A 16,085-nucleotide genomic window follows, 5' to 3' on the forward strand; every position below is an offset into this window, starting at 1 on the left:
GGGATGTATCAGTGAGTTTTATTTATGTCTTTAGGTCTCCAGCCACGAGGTTCCGTTGGTTCCAGCAGGCTCCCTTTGACAAGCAGCAGACTTGGGCTATGGATAATCTCTACATTGGAGATGGCTGCCCAGATATGTGCTCTGGACACGGACGCTGCCAGCAGAGCTCCTGTGTGTAAGTAACAGCAGCCTCATGTGTGTATATAGTGTCTGCAAGGTGTTAAAGTGAAATACACACTTTCAATTTAAATACCTTATTTTCTTAAGCTTTGTATAACATTGTGGCAATGTTTTTTTGTAAGTTAATGTATGTGCTTACAGAATGTTGTAGGTGGAATATTGTTTGATCACGTAGTACTGTATCCAGTATGTTTGTGTTACTACACCTTTAACTTGATGGTCAGTTTGTCTTTATATCTGATTATTTGTATGTGACTTCACCCTCCTCCCCAGGTGTGACCCAGAGTGGGGTGGAGAGTACTGTGATGAGCCTGTGGCTCCTCTGCCCCACCAGCTGAAGGACAGCTTCAGTCGAGCTCCCTCGCTCAGCCACTGGCACAGTCTCACCGGTGGGAAACTCAGCACTGTGTGTGGAGCCGTGGCCTCTGGAGCTGCTCTGCACTTCAGTGGGGTAAATACCTCTACCCTCGTTTTTCTGATTGTTTTTGTATTAATTGTTTAACTTTCTTACAACATTTCTATCATAAAATACTCCACAACCAGAGTTTGGTGGAGGATAAATGCATTTGTATTTTGAAATACAGATTTCACACATCCTCTGGGGCATTCACTATATGCACAGGTTTCTTTTTTTTCTTTTATTCGAGTCTTTTTTCTTTTTTCTTCTAGTGATTTTGATCTCTACTGGTTAATGATATCTTCATGTGAATATTAGCTATCTATTAACCCACCTTCCAATCCATGCTAGGTAAGGATTCTGCAATAAAGCATACAAAAGCACTGACATGTGCTGATTCAATGGGGCAAACAGATGATACAGAGAGTATCTGAAAGACGCTGCTTTGAGTTTCAATCTATTAAATAAAAAAACATAAAGTAAGAAGCTGTCAGTCCTCATGTCAGCTTAACCTTTCCCGCAGCACTTGTGTTGTAAATTGATAACTATTGACAGGCTGATCTTAATGTGGACGGACACACTGCCAGAGAAACGTCTTCAGAGAACCGTATCAAGATTAATTACTACTTTGGTTAAAGTTCAAACTTTACCTAAGTCAGTTTTATTATTCTGCTTATATGTCAGTAATGTTCTCTGTAGGCCTGTACTAGCTGGGGCCCTGATTGACTCTACATTGCTCTATGTGTCTGTGCGCAGAGTTGCAGCCGTCAGCTGGTGACAGTAGACCTTAACCTGACCAACGCTGAGTTCATCCAGTTTTACTTCATGTACGGCTGCATGATCCCACCTAACAACCGTAACCAGGGCGTGCTTCTGGAGTACAGTTTGAATGGAGGAATCAACTGGCACCTACTGACGGAGATCTTCTATGATCTATACACCAAGCCTGGGTGAGTTTCTTTTTTTTTTACCAACAACTCATGGACATAACTACCTGCACAGAACGAGGTATTATTATTAGTCTTTATTAAACAAGGACCATGCAGAGAAACTTCAATTGTAAAAGAAGAAGAGATGATTTATGCCAGTTTGAGCTATAAACTAATCTGCATTCCCTGGGCAGGTACGCACAGAACAAAGAAACTAAACACATTCATTTACATGCAACACCATTACATAGTCTATATCACACTAACAACTATACAGACAAATCTACAAGCACCCATCAACAACCAGCATATTCATCCAGTACAACTATAAAATCACACTTCATTACAATTGAAAACACCTGAATCACCGTCAAATGAATGTCGATAAGACTAGTCGCTTAATAACCTTTTTTTTTGCACCATGGGGAAAATAATTGGCTCAGCTGGAAGCATATTCCAATGAATGCTTAATGGCCGTAAATGAAAGAGCAGATTGTGCAAAGGCAGTCCGTCTCGGTGGGATGTTTAAGTCTGAGTTTAGAACAGATCGAGAGGTTCTGCACATTTGCTCTTCCAATGGTGGAGAAGTAGCATTGTAAATGATCTTGACATATTTGTGTCTGTGTTCAGGTTTGTGAATGTGCTGCTGCCCCCTGCTGCCCGTCAGGAAGGAGTGCGTGTGCGCTGGTGGCAGCCACAACATGATGGAGCAGATCACAGTGACTGGGCTCTGGATAACGTCCTCATCGCAGGCTCAGACCCACGTGCGCAGATATCTGACACATTTGGAGGGGTGGCACTGCCCAATCATGAAAGAGCTCCTGCTGATGGGACATCAGGAAGGATAGAGCAGCAGAGCGAGCAGGAAGAAACACCTATTGGTATTTCTGAAACAATGCCTCAATTTAAGAATTTACAGTAATGTCACATTGTTTGTATCACTAAACACAGCCTCTCGGTTTTATAACTATTTAATTTGTGCTTCTCTTTCTTTCTTTGTTCTCAGTGAGCGATCATTGGTTGTTCTCAGAGGACTGCTCAGTGCAGCGTTTCTGCAGCTCTCCTGATGGAGTGATGGTGTGTGGCAATGCTGATGGGAGAGAAGTGTATGCTGTCACACATGACATTATTCCTGATAAGGGCTGGGTCATGCAGTTCAAGGTAACCTAATTACACTTATTTGTGTTGTACGAAGTCCTTTAGTGTATCAAGTTCATTGTACTGCAACGTATTGCACTTTTGTATGAATTTAAGTCAGAAGCACCTTATTTGTAGGATGGTGACCTTGTCAATATCTGTGTTTTGATTTAGATTGCAGTAGGCTGCAGTGTGCCAGAGCGTCATGCAGACCGACAAATTCATGTTCAGTATTCAGTGGACTTTGGAGTCACCTGGAAGTACATGGTGCCCCAGTGCCTGCCTGCTGACCCCCGCTGTGGAGGTCAGGTGTCCCAGCCGTCAGTGTTCTTCTCTGCTGAAGGCTGGAAGAGAGGCAGTCTATCCCCTGCCTGACAGCCTGGCTGACACGTGAGTCGTCCTACCTCGTATCTATTTTCACATGCTTCTGACAAAACATGCAGTACTGCTTCATATTTAATTGTACCATCAAAGCATACTTGACCTAAATTATTGATAGATTAAATTATTGTCATCATATAAATGATTAAAACCATTGTCATTTAAATTATGAAAAAAGTATTCATGTTGTCTAACTAACCTATCTTGTCTTTTTCTCAGTGCGGTGCGGTTCCGGTTTTTCCAGCAGCACTCGGACATTCAGTGGGGTGTGGAGAACTTTTACATCGGGCCAGCGTGTGGCGGACACTGCGGGGGACATGGAGATTGTCTGGATCAGCGCTGTCTGTGTGACCCAGGATTCACTGGACCAAACTGCTATGCCAGCACTGCTCTAAAGGTAGCAGGGTTAGGGTTAGGGTTAGGGTTAGGTTATCACACAGATTCAGATGTGTAAAACTGGTGTTAAATTTCAAATCTTTAAAAGTCTAACTTAAATTGTAGGAAAGCTGAAGTATAATCTGGCTCTCACTCAGCTAAAACAATTATTACAAAGGAAAAAGACAAGTAGAATTCAGCTGTCCAAGATGGTCCATGATTCAGATACAGTATGTGTCTCTTTTTTCCTTAGGCATCTTTGAAGGAGCGCTTTGACTGGGAGGGGTCAGCAGGCCCTCAGTGGCAGGTGCTGGAGGGCGGTAGGCCGTGTACAGACTGTGGTGTGTTGGTAGAGGGGACAGCTCTGTACTTTGGAGGGGCTGATTCCAGACAGGCTGTCACTGCAGATATGGACCTCCGTGGAGCAAAGTTAGTAATAAACTTCTGTCAACGCCATCAAGAAGTTTTCTGTTTATCTTGAAATATTGTGCTGCTCTAAGTGCATTTTGAACTGTGTTTTTGATAGATTTGTAGAGTACTGGGCCAGGATTGGAAGTGAAGATAACATGACCATGTGCCACCGTCCAACTTGTCGCAAAGAGGGCGTGCTGCTGGACTACTCTACTGATGGAGGTGCTCTAGCAACAGTGCATTGTGTATCTTTGTCTGTTTATGATTTCTTTCTCTTCTTTCATTTTCTGATTCTTTCCATATCTGCTCCTCAGGCGTGTTCTGGACACTGCTGCATGAGATGGACTATCTGAAGTATGTGTCAGTGAGGAGAGATTACATCGTCCTCCCAGAGGGAGCTCTGACCAATGCTACTCGTCTCCGCTGGTGGCAACCATTTACCATTTCCTCTGGCTTCGCCACCCCCAGCCTGGAGAGAGCCCAGTGGGCCATAGACAACATCTTGGTGGGGGGGTCAGACATCAACCCACCCACTCTGCTTGACACCTTTGATGATGGTGAGTTTTTTTATGTTGATATAATCAGAGCCTGACATATCATCTGTCATGACAAATTCATTCATTCTTCTCTTTTTATGTCTTTGCCTTTCACCAGAGGGTGTTTCACATGAGGAAAGCTGGAGTTTCTATCCTAACGCTGTGCGCACAGCTGGCTTCTGTGGAAACCCCTCCTTCCACCTGTACTGGCCAAACAAGAACCAAGACAACACACACAACATCCTGGCCACACGAGAACTCATAGTGCAGCCTGGATATATTCTACAGTTTAAAGTACAATACTGCAAGAGAGCCACACATCTGTTATATTAAAAGCTGTCAGTTGTCTTGTATATGGAGGCTTTAGTCATTTACTGTACATTTGTCTTGATGCAGATTGTTGTCGGTTGTGAGGCAGACACTTGCGAAGACCATCATTCTGTCCTGCTGCAGTACAGGAAGGATGCAAGGTAAGAAAGACAAAGAGAGGCCCTAATAAAGGAAAACTGTTTCACACAGTTATAAAATAACAGATTAAAATATAAATACTTTGCAGGTCCAGGCTCATTTTCTTTTATGGTGTATTTTTCCTTTTCCAATAGCCTGACTCTACACTCACTATTTGCCATTTACACTTATTACTTGTATTTTCTTTCATAGAATGTATTTTTACATGGACAGTTTTCAGCTCTCACTCTCTCCCTTTAGGTCTGACTCATGGCAGCTGGTACAGTCAGAGTGCCTTCCCTCCTCAGTTAACAACGTGGGCTGCTCTCCCTTCCAGTTCCACGAGTCCACAATCTACAGTCCAGTCAACAGTTCAACATGGACCAGGGTCACTGTCCAGCTGCCAGACCACGTCTCCTCTGGGTAGAGCACACAAATATTGTATTGTATATTGTATGTGGTTAGCTGTGGGACATATCATGACATCACACTGTTGCATTTTTGGTTTGAATTCATATTTTTTATACATATCAGCAGAATAACAGGCAGCAGTTCTTCTTGTTGTCAGTTGAAGCATTGTAAGCCTTTTGTGATTTGTTGTATATTTCCAGGGCTACCCAGTTCCGCTGGATTCAAAAGGAGGGGACAGGAGAGCGGCAGAGCTGGGGAGTGGACAGTGTTTACATCGGCGAGGAATGCCCGGGACTCTGCAGCGGCCACGGCTACTGTACAAGTGGAGTGGTCTGCATCTGTGATGAGGGACACCATGGTGGGCCGCAAACAGCCTATTATTATGTTCAAACTGCTAGATACACACATTGTTTTCTTATTGGTACTGTAGAGATTGATGATGATTGGTAGAGTTTTAGTGAAATGATGCCAAGTGAACAAAGCTCAACAAAATGTGTCCTTGTGATGTGGACAGCTTTTCTGAAGAAATGTCTTGAACACAGTTTCCAGTCAGTCGCTGAGAGCAAGGCCTTGTCAACCCCACCATCGACTGTCATGTCATCTTCCTTTCATCCAATTTCATCACCTCCCCTCTGCTTCCTCTCATCTCTACAGGCGACGACTGCTCCCTCTCCAACAATGACCTGCCCAGCTCCATCAAGGACAACTTTGAGTCAGGCAGTGTGTCTCTGGAGAGCTGGCAGTTGATCCAGGGGGGTGGAGTGGGCAGCGGCTGTGGGCAGCTCTCACCACATGCACACGGAGACTCACTCTACTTCAATGGCTGTAAGATGAGGCAGGCAGTTACCAAACCACTGGACCTCACTAGAGCTAGGTACAGGTACTGCCACAACATACTGTACATGAACTAACTATGCAAATGTACACCTACTTACCTTATAGCTACCACAGATTGGTTTCCCCCACATCAGGATCTGTATTATCAACCTTAACTGTTTCCTTTCTCCAACCTTCTCTCTTTTTCCTTCTGTCTCTGTTTCCCTACAGTAAGATCATGTTTGTGCTGCAGATCGGCAGCGTGGCACAGACAGACAGCTGTAACATAGCTCTGGATCAGGCCGACACAGTTGACCGGGCTGTGCTGCTGCAATACAGCGTCAACAATGGAGTCAGCTGGCACGTAATCGCCCAGCACCAGCCCAAAGACTTCATAAAGGCCCAGAGAGTCTCCTACAATATACCACTGTGAGTGACACACAGAGACACTTAGTTTAAACATACCACAAGGCACCAGATAGAAAGTTTGTATATGTTGTAAACAATGGCTTTATTAATGTTAATTAATCTTTTACTGATGCTTCATGGATGTTATAAATGTTAGTTATCAATCAAATCTATCGGAGTTACTTTCTAATAAACCACCAGCTCGTAAGTGAGCTTCAGGTATATTTGTAAAAAAGTAATTTGTCTTTTTTGTTTGACTACTTTCCATCAAATCTGCATTTGTAAACATTATATAGTTTGAAAGAGATAACTAAAAAGACAAAGCAAGATTTTTCACAACCTCAAAGTTCATAACTGACCTATAAATAATTTTAAATGATTTATTAGGGATTAATAAAGTTTCAACTTTTAAACTTTGAAGCAGCTATAATCATTGATCCCTCACTGACTCTACAATGTCTCCCATGGTCTCTCCAGAGAGGCGAGAGTTAAAGGGGTGATGCTGCGATGGTGGCAGCCGCGCCACGACGGTGCAGGACATGACCAGTGGGCGTTGGACCATGTGGAAGTAGTTCTGTGAGTACCCAATTCCCAGCCGGCCCCCGGCACCCCAGACTGGCCCCCAAAAGAAACCCAGGGATACAGTATAAACACACATATACTGTAAGCACATCTATACGTGTGCTGCTCACCACCTACAACCAACCTCTCAGCAGTTCTGTGTCAGGCAAGCAGAGTAGAAAATGACTTCAGTGTGCTTTACTTAGAGTTGTGTTTGTGGATGGCTGTTCAGTGTACGACAGATCAACTCCTGCTGTCAGGATCATCATATTTTCAGTGTCTCGTAGAACCCATGCATCTCCCATATAATGTCAAAAATATATGTATTTTTTCACTGAAGTGTCTTAAAAGTATATCAACTTTAAAAGGTCGCGAATATACTTAAACTTAACCATTGAAGTCCTGAAAACATTCTTTAAAATGTTGCCATTTGTTTTTGTACTGAAGCACTCATTAGATGTGAAGCACCCATTCATATATTCATTCATAATTTACAGTATTCACTCATTTGCAGTTAGCCGGCCTGCCCCCTACTGGTATAAGGCCTGACAAAGAGTGCTCAACCAAGATCATACTATATACAATACAGAAACTGTGACGGTGGCTTCACATCTATTACCGTGTCTTTGGCCTTCTGTGAAGTCAGCGTTGTCAGACAGGCCCAAAATCTGACTGGTCTATTGTTGTTTTCATTTTTACATTCATTTCATGTGCACAAATGGTCCTGCATTTCATTCTACTGGGAATAAAAAATCCTTCTTCATCCTAAATTTGATTTGATGGAGCTTTGAGACACCCTGCCTGCACTGATTCACTGATTCTCTCTTTCTTTCCCTTTTTACATTTATATTGCATTTTAGTCTGTAACCAGGATCAGTAAACATGTTCTCTATGTGGAAGACAATGCCCGTTTTTAAATCAAAGTGTCAAAGCTGGAGATTCTGCAGGGCACTGAAGATATCATGAACATGGTCTATACTCAGCTAGCATATTCTTAACATTGCAATATCATAAAGCATTTCAAATTCATTTTCTGCATGTAGCTGTGGGTATCAGAGCAATGTTCCCTCTGAGGTGGGTGCTGATTGTTCATTCAGATGTGTACCCGATGCATTTCAAATGCTGCATACAACAACCACGTGAGGCACTCTTAATATTTCATGTGCAGCTGATACAAATTTGCACACACACACCTAAACACACACGGACACATTTATGCCTAACCTGAGCTGTCCCTGGTCTACGTGGTCGTGACCTGTCCCACTCCCTTCCTTGCACTCGCACGGTTTTCAACAGTGTCTGCTGAAAAGACTGACTGTGATCCTCACACTTTGCTCTGTTGTTTATTTCTCTCTGTTCACCACTCCTCCACTCCTTTACATATTCTTCCTCTCACTCCTACTCCTGCTCAATCTTTTCCTTGGCTTCACACGCTTTTCCTCCCTGCTGCTTAATGTCACTGACGTGTTTGATCATGTGGTCCTGCTCATTCCTTTGCTTGTGCCGTATCGTATCCTACCTTACTTCCTCCTCCTCCTCCTCCTGCTTTCCTTCCTCTCGCTCTTTCCCTTGTTCTCTTTTCCTCTTCCTATTCTGGCATGCAACGGATGGATAACTGCTGTATATCTTGCTCTCTGTCTTCTCTTCTACCTGTGGATACACTATCTCTTTATGTTTGTGACAATTCTCTGCTGTCTTCTCACTCAATCAACTACTTTCTTACTCCGTCTTTCCCACCCACTATTACTTCTTCTTCCTTGAACCTCTGACTATCTTTATGCCTCTTCTCTCTCCTCTCTTCTCCCTGCTTTGGGCCCCTGCCTCCCCAGGCTGGGGTTCCTACCCCCCCAGACCTTTCTGCGAGACAGCAGTCCCCTCCTCCTGCTTCTCCCCTCTCGCACTCTAACCTCTGCTCTCTTCTATATTCTGCTCCCTCTGGCATGGCTGTAGTGTGAGGTAAGTTCTCCGCCTCTTCCTGAATGCAGCCCCCTCCCTCACCCTCCTCCCAACCCTTTCTTCTCCCTGTTACACTGTGCACACTCTCCCACACTTTCACTGACACACCCAGCCCTCCTCATCATCATCACAGTCATGCCCTCGCCTTAACTCAAGCCACAGGCAGGTCAACAACAGGCCGGCCAGCTGCTCACAGTGTCCAGGTGGAGGCTCGCTGACAAAATGATCCAAAACACAGATCTTAAGAGACAGCTCAAAACAATATTCTCAACAACACGGTGAAAGGAGGCATAAACAGAGCAGTAGAATCTTGAGTGGTGGCAATCTTTGTTATTTTTGACATTGCATCCTCTAAAAGGATTCAACACAGATGAAAACAAATTCCTGATGAATGGCGTTGATTTTGAATGTTCAATCCTCAAGGCATTTTTAATGTAATAATATTCATAAACAAATGTCAATGGTGCTGTGTTTGTGTGTATATGTGTGATGTAATCCATCACTATACCTATATCTGTTTGTTTTGTTGCAAACTGTTGTAGTGTTTTTGACATAGCTGCTAATTTACAAGCCCACACGCACAATTCAATGCCTACTTGAAAGAGATTGCCGTTTTTGGGTCCAGCATTTATCACACTCCAGCCCAAGCACTCAAAGCCTTTTTTCATTCATTTACCAACATACGTTGCAATGCAGGGCATCTTGCATCATTAATCTCAAATGAAGGCCCATTTGGCGGGAGAGTTTCATCTGACTAACCTTCTCCATCCAGATCCTTGCATGGCTTTACGGATCGACTGTTGCGACAGCTCTCCATCCCTTTGTCACTCATGGCTGTCTGTCTTTCTGTGGACAACAACAACATGACTGAGCCAGGAGCTCCCTCCTCACTCCCCTCTGGTTTCTGACCAGACATCAGTCCACACACACAAACTCTAAAACACATGCAGTTTACCAGCCATCCCTCCCATCCACCTTCCCACTTCCACCTCCACAGCATCAACCTTCGCACACACACACATACACACACACACGCACACACGCACGCACACACACACACACACACACACACACACACACCAACCAGTACCCTCCCCCACCCCCCTGATCCCCCCCGCTTCGCAGAGGCCCCTGCCTGCCCTGGCTGCACTCCTGGCTCACTGGCAACGCCCTGCTGGATGGAAGAGGCAATGAACAGGCTAAGCAAGAGCAATCTTCCGCAGCTTTTCTCTGTGTCTCTTAGTTTCAAAACCACCCCTTCTCTACTCACACCCCTGCACTTTTATGGCCTTGATTTACTTATTTTTCTTTTCTCCCAGTGACGGCTGTTAACTCTGACCTCAAACACTCAGTGTCAGAGTTCCCCCCTAGCATCTGTGGTAGTATGTTTGTAGACTCTATGTTCCATGTCTTGTCCTGTGATATTTGGTCTTAGATACATGTAGTTCTACCGCCATGTTCACCATCTAGCTGTATCTCATTTGTGCAGAATGTAAACAAATCCAGTTGTGTAGAGTAGCGCCACCCATTCTCCGAGCCATGAGAACCATACAGGTGTTGAGTGTTTGAGGTTATGGCTGAGAATGATTAAAAATGCCAGCATGAACATGGACGTGAGTGAGTTTGAAAGCTGCATTCAACCATCAACCGTGTGTTTGGGTGCATGGATGAGAGTGTGTGCATGGGAATGTGTGGATTTTTAGTGCCCTTTACACGGTCACTAATGTTCACACACCTCCTCTTTCCTCCCTCTTTCACCGTCTTTGTATCCCTGCAGCACCCGTAAACAAAACTACATGATGAACTTTGCCAGACAGACCGGCACGCGTCACTACTACAGCCGCAAGAGGAGGGCACTGCAACAGCGTGCCTGAACCCACCAAGACGGGATTCGCCCTCTGACCTGCCAATCACACATTGACCCGCCACGCCCATCCTATTGCTCCCGACGACATATCGCCCTGTCGAGTCCAATCCACCAGCGGATTCCAGTCAGCCTTAGACTTTCCTAACCCATCTCTCCCTACCCTCTGCCACAAACACAGGCCATCCAATCAGCTTACGTCAGCCAATCAAGGCCTTCCCAACCACACGGGTCGGCGGGAATGAAACTCAGAAGAAAGGAGCGGCCTTTTTGTTTCCTTTTTTTCCCAGGACGGTCGGGGTTTCTAGTTGTTTTCTAATTGTTGATGTGGTTCCTCTGATTCCTGTTCCCACCTCCGATAACCCTCCCTCTGGCTTACCTCCCCATCACTCCCCTTCCCTCTCCTCATCCTCCTTTTCCTACCACACTGTGAAATTGAGAGATAATATATCACTGCTGAACTGACCAGCCGATTGGAGAGTTGCCTCCCAGTTCCACTGAGCCGTCGGGGGGAGGACCACTCCACTGCCGCCAACCAGTAGGCCAGTAGAAAGACCACAACGATGATACTGACCATTAAGAGGAATAACGATGAAGCTCAAAAAGAAAAAGAAAAAAAAAAAAAAAAAAAGAGTACTGTGTTCTTGCTGTTCTGTGTGTCTGTGGGTTCTTTTTGTGATGAGTTGACTGTGGTGTTCTGTTCATTTGTTCGTTCGTTTTCTACTAATTCATATGCTTTTAAGGGGGGAGGGGGGAGGGGGGGGGGTGCTGGGTTCTGTTTCCTTTTCCTCGTTTATCTGGAACGGATGTGGGCAGGGTGGAAAAAAGCCCGGCCTCCACAGGAAGAAGGAACGAAAGAACGATTTGCACGACGGGAAAAGGAGAAAACAAGAAAAAATTAAAGACTGAACATTGATTTGTTTGTTTTTTTTAAATCATTTTTTATATATGTTGGTTCCCGAAAATACAGATATTTATGGTAAATGGTTCTTCACGTAACCTATTTAAGATGCACTGTGCGTGAAATCTGTATGTTATTTTCTAGTGTTAAGTTATTAGGCAGTCGAGTCAGGCTCTCAGACTGCATCATCTCCCCTCTTCTTTCTCTTCCCTCTTCTCATGTGCTGTTTCCCCCCTTCCCACCCCCCCCCCCCACCCTCTCTCTGCTGATTTCTGATAACTGGAGGTGAGGCTCTATTAGTGTTGTTTTTTGAAGTCTGTGTAATATGGACCCTCTGCCCTCAGTGTAACTCCAGTATAGCAATCTCCTGTATATATATGTATATCCACTATGGGGAGACCCAGCAGCCTTATAAAAGGGAAATAAAGAACTGTCCAAACCTCATACTGTACACATTGTTTTAGATGCTCTCTTTCTTTCTTAAAAGATAAGCCTGGCATATTCTTCATACTTCTTGTCAACAATGAATTGGTCCGTCTCTCAATACTCCCGACTTCCCTTCCTGTGGCACTCAGCCCGTTCCCATCGTACCAAAGATGTACATCATTTTGCTGCATTTGGTGACTATTTACAGCAGCGAATTAATACACATTTGGTGCTCTAGTATTTACAGGAACATGTCACCCAGTAGAAAGTGTCTCATTGGTGTGTTTTTAATAGTTTTTGGACAACAATGGAACAATAGGACAGATTAATAAATTGCACTGAACATAAATGCAGCAGCTGATACTTAATTGTGCTCACATTTTTTATGAGAAGAAAGAAAATACATTTTTCTATGCACACAAAAGGCTTATTTCTTTCAGATGTTTGTCACAAACTGTCCTTGTGACAAAAACCTTTTTAGAGTGGCCTTATATTGTGATCAGCCCAACACACACCCGTGTAATAATCATGCTGTTTAATCAGCATCTTGATACACCACACCTGGCAGGTGGATGGATTATCTCCAACACAGATAACAAAATTTAAAAACACACAATATTTGAGAAAAAAAAAAGCCTTTTGTGTGCGTAGAAAAAGTCTTCCAAGTGTGGCGTTTGTATTTCTGTTCAGTGTATATTTCAGGATATGGAAACATTTGTTGACGATCGTCATAATGTCTGGTGTGTGTGTGCGCGTGTTGGTGTGAGAAAGAAAAAGTGCCTGAAGATATTCAAAAGAGCATTTAATATAATTTATTTAAATATGCAATCATACAAATTAAAAAACAGATTTTTGTCGCTAAGATATTGTAAAAGAATTGTTGAAATCTCCGGCATCACCTTGGTGCACACAGTGTCTTCAGACTGGGCGTTCACCACAGACTGCTGCAGGCTCTCTGCATTACTCCATGCTGAGGCTGCAGAGATGCTCTGTTCTCTTGTTGAACCATAAAAACATTTCCCCTTGACATGAAGCCCTAAAGATGCTCATCACATAGGCGTCTTCAGTCACAAGCTGCCGGCCATCACCGCTACAGCCACAAGTGTCATTGTGACGTAGAGGGGTTTGGCGGTGATGCAGGAGTTACAGAACGGCCAATCACAGCAGCCGTAGCTCATGGTGTAGAGGGTTCCCCGGATGCGGATCTTGTGTACCTGGCTGCAGTCCCTCTTCGGCATGCAGCCCCTGGCGGACAGGGCGCTGTAGTTGCCATAGCGACCTTCGCCCTTAAAGCACAGCTCATCAGGAGGGCACTCGGTAACAATGAACTCAAATTTCTTGTCCTTCTCCAGGATTGGGCTGTAGTAGCAGCGCAGGTTGTCACAGAGCAGCGAGGGAAGGAGAAGGTAGAGCCACAACACAGCAACTTGCAGGAGCTGCAACATGTTCGGTCTGCAAGTTGAGAGACATTTGGTATTTTATTGACCAGATGATCTAATATTGTGGGCATCAAAACAAATCTAACTTAAAAAAGGAGTACATCAGCAGTTTAGTATTGCACTTCCATAAAGTTACAGCACTTGTGAAAGAGAATAAACAGGATGCAGCAAGTTCCAAAAACAACGGGTCCTACATTTCACATAATGCAATTCATCTACACACTTCCTGCCTCATGAATGCCAATATTTCATATTCCATTTCCCCAGTTTACATACTTTCTGTTGAACATTTGTGGTCTCAGAGCCAAGATCACATCACTTGAGTAATTATCTTAGACTTGACAAAGCTCCTTCAGAGTCACAAAAGCTGTAATACATTAGTTTTAATTGGCTCTGTAGAACCTTACAGGACTAATATATTGACTTGGACATTTAAAATCATCTTTTATCTCTTGCCAAATTCAGAAAATGTACTTATTGAAATGGCTTAACCTTCATTGTTATGCACAGGTGCCAGTGATCTCCACTGATTGCCACATTTTAAATGCTCAAGGCTGTAAAGGCAGAAAGTGTTTCAGTGCAACTTAAAATACAAATAAAAACAGTAATATGAACACTCACCTGCACATTTTTCAAAGATTGTAATTCCAGTCAAAACCTTTCAGACCTTCTCCTGATAAAATATTCTCACCACTGAGATCTTGCTGCACAGGCCACACCTCCCAGCACACCTGCTCGTCAAATCAACGCAAAGGAACTGAATCAAAGTGGCTTAATCATGGTTCTTTTATTTTTGCTGAATGCAACAGTAACCACAGAAATAATGTCAGCATTTACTCAATCATACCAGGAGGATGGCTGACAAGTCCACCCTTATCTCTCTGGAGTAAACATATAATCACATAAAACACTGGTGACGTTGCATTTTGTTTCTTATTTACACATTCATTTAGCAAAAATACACACATTTGACCGAATATGTGTGAGCTTTTGGAGGCTCAGGTAAGTGCCTATGGCTAACAGGCCTCTCCCGAGCCTCCTGCAAACACTTCTATGATGCAGTGACAGGAAGTGTGGATCTTTTTGAAGATGTGTAATTTGCACATGAATCCCTAAACTCCTCTCTAAGATCATTAAGCATGTTAGGGCAATGTAGTTTGTGTGCGAGCATCCCCAGTAGCATCTTCAGGTTGACGTCAGACTTTGGTCGGCTGTTGCATTTGTCTTTGCAGCAGCAGGTGTGGCTGACGTTGTACTTGACCCCCCGATAAGAGGTGATTTCATGGGAGCCACACAGTTCAGTGTCCACGCAGCCCTGAGCAGACAGGATGTGGAGCGAGCCGTAGTGTCCTCTGGAGCTGGAACAGCGCTGATCGGGCAGACACTGGCTGGTGAAGTTGGGGCAGGACTTGCCTTTGTGCTGCAGAGGACAGTAGTAACACAGCAGGCTGTCCAGACTCACAGCGGGGAGGACCAGAGCCGTGGCCAGCAGGACGGAGGTCAGGATCCAGAGTGGCCCCAACAGATGGATGTCCAGACTAATGTAAATCAACACACAGTGAAATAGGAAGAATACAGACTGGAAACATACTTTCATCTAATTAATCACATTCATCAGTTAGGAGTTTTATGGGTTTTAATTGTTTGTTCACCTGCTCTTTGTCTGTGATCCCATCTTCCTGTATGTAAAAACCTCCAGAAAGAGTGAAGTTGTGTCAACCTGAGGAACCTGAGGAACCTCCAGACATCAGCAAACCCTCTGATTACCAAGCAAAAACAGGTGTGTCTTTAAAGCTCTTTGAGGTTACTCCATGAACCATTTTAGAAATACACACACAAAACAGTGGCTTTAGCTTTCAGTTTATTGCTCATAAAGAACATGTATCTTTCAAAACACTTTTTAAACACTTTTTAAAAATCTTATCTGAGGCTAAAGATCGGATTACAGAGTCATCCGCTGTCTGCTGCTCTGCATAGAACATGCAAGTGTAATTCAAAGTATCTGATGTGATGCTAGTAGCTGTTGAATGTCAACCACATGTTTTTAAACTTCATGAAGCGGCCGGTCTATATTTGTAAAGCATTGCAGAATATAAAGGGGGAAATCGTCCTAATTGGCCACATTCTTTTTTCTTTCTTGATTTTCTGTTCACTGTTCCATACTCCGATGAAAAGGAGAGCTTTCCCTTCTTGTATAAAGGTTCCTGAAAATAAGAAATACATTGTGGGTAAATTGAAATGTTGATATATATTGGAGGTATAAGGAAAACGGTTAGTAAAGTTTTAGTGGTTTGCTCACAGCCAGCCCCTCCTCCTCCTCCCTGTTAGCGTCATCCCACTCTTCTTGTTCCTCTGTGGCGTCGTAGCTATACAGAGGAATCAGATGATGACGCAGCTCATCTAATCTGAAACAAAAAAAACTAATTGTGACAGGACATAAAAGATACAAAATTGATCTGAAAGTGATGCTTAAACCACAGAAACCAACTTACCTTGCCTTTCTTCTGATA

The 16,085-nt window shown here is 43.8% G+C and overlaps 3 protein-coding genes across 5 annotated transcripts in view; 1 reads left to right on the plus strand and 2 right to left on the minus strand.

Moving 5' to 3' along the window:
- The window catches only part of reln (reelin), an 87,186-nt gene extending 75,025 nt beyond the window's left edge, over positions 1–12,161 (plus strand). Inside the window, 19 exon segments of the mRNA XM_029433766.1 lie at positions 35–175; positions 454–631; positions 1,334–1,527; positions 2,137–2,387; positions 2,513–2,667; positions 2,818–2,997; positions 2,999–3,033; positions 3,244–3,421; positions 3,653–3,828; positions 3,926–4,032; positions 4,125–4,367; positions 4,465–4,640; positions 4,743–4,816; positions 5,055–5,216; positions 5,405–5,562; positions 5,859–6,078; positions 6,252–6,449; positions 6,906–7,004; positions 10,723–12,161. Coding sequence (XP_029289626.1) covers positions 35–175; positions 454–631; positions 1,334–1,527; positions 2,137–2,387; positions 2,513–2,667; positions 2,818–2,997; positions 2,999–3,033; positions 3,244–3,421; positions 3,653–3,828; positions 3,926–4,032; positions 4,125–4,367; positions 4,465–4,640; positions 4,743–4,816; positions 5,055–5,216; positions 5,405–5,562; positions 5,859–6,078; positions 6,252–6,449; positions 6,906–7,004; positions 10,723–10,819 — 3,022 coding nt within the window. The 3' untranslated portion in view covers positions 10,820–12,161.
- A 760-nt stretch (positions 12,162–12,921) lies between these two features.
- bncr (bouncer) lies at positions 12,922–14,343 on the minus strand. 3 transcript variants are annotated; one of them, XM_029434211.1, is made up of 2 exons: positions 14,197–14,343; positions 12,922–13,588 (listed from the first exon to the last, which is right to left on the minus strand). In XM_029434211.1, the coding sequence occupies exons 1-2, from the start codon at positions 14,202–14,204 to the stop codon at positions 13,204–13,206; spliced, it is 393 nt and encodes a 130-aa protein (XP_029290071.1). In that variant the 5' UTR covers positions 14,205–14,343; the 3' UTR covers positions 12,922–13,203. The 3 variants fall into 3 exon arrangements, with proteins under 3 accessions (XP_029290071.1, XP_029290072.1, XP_029290070.1); XM_029434212.1 differs by having other exon boundaries at positions 14,267–14,336; XM_029434210.1 differs by lacking the exon at positions 14,197–14,343 and adding an exon at positions 13,852–14,023.
- On the minus strand, positions 14,344–15,307 carry LOC115009904 (protein Bouncer-like). The gene is made up of 2 exons (XM_029434209.1): positions 15,228–15,307; positions 14,344–15,113 (listed from the first exon to the last, which is right to left on the minus strand). The coding sequence occupies exons 1-2, from the start codon at positions 15,248–15,250 to the stop codon at positions 14,627–14,629; spliced, it is 510 nt and encodes a 169-aa protein (XP_029290069.1). The 5' UTR covers positions 15,251–15,307; the 3' UTR covers positions 14,344–14,626.
- Positions 15,308–16,085: the final 778 nt, after the last annotated feature.

This window comes from Cottoperca gobio, chromosome 6 (assembly GCF_900634415.1).
Source record: "Cottoperca gobio chromosome 6, fCotGob3.1, whole genome shotgun sequence".
Lineage (NCBI taxonomy): Eukaryota > Metazoa > Chordata > Actinopteri > Perciformes > Bovichtidae > Cottoperca > Cottoperca gobio.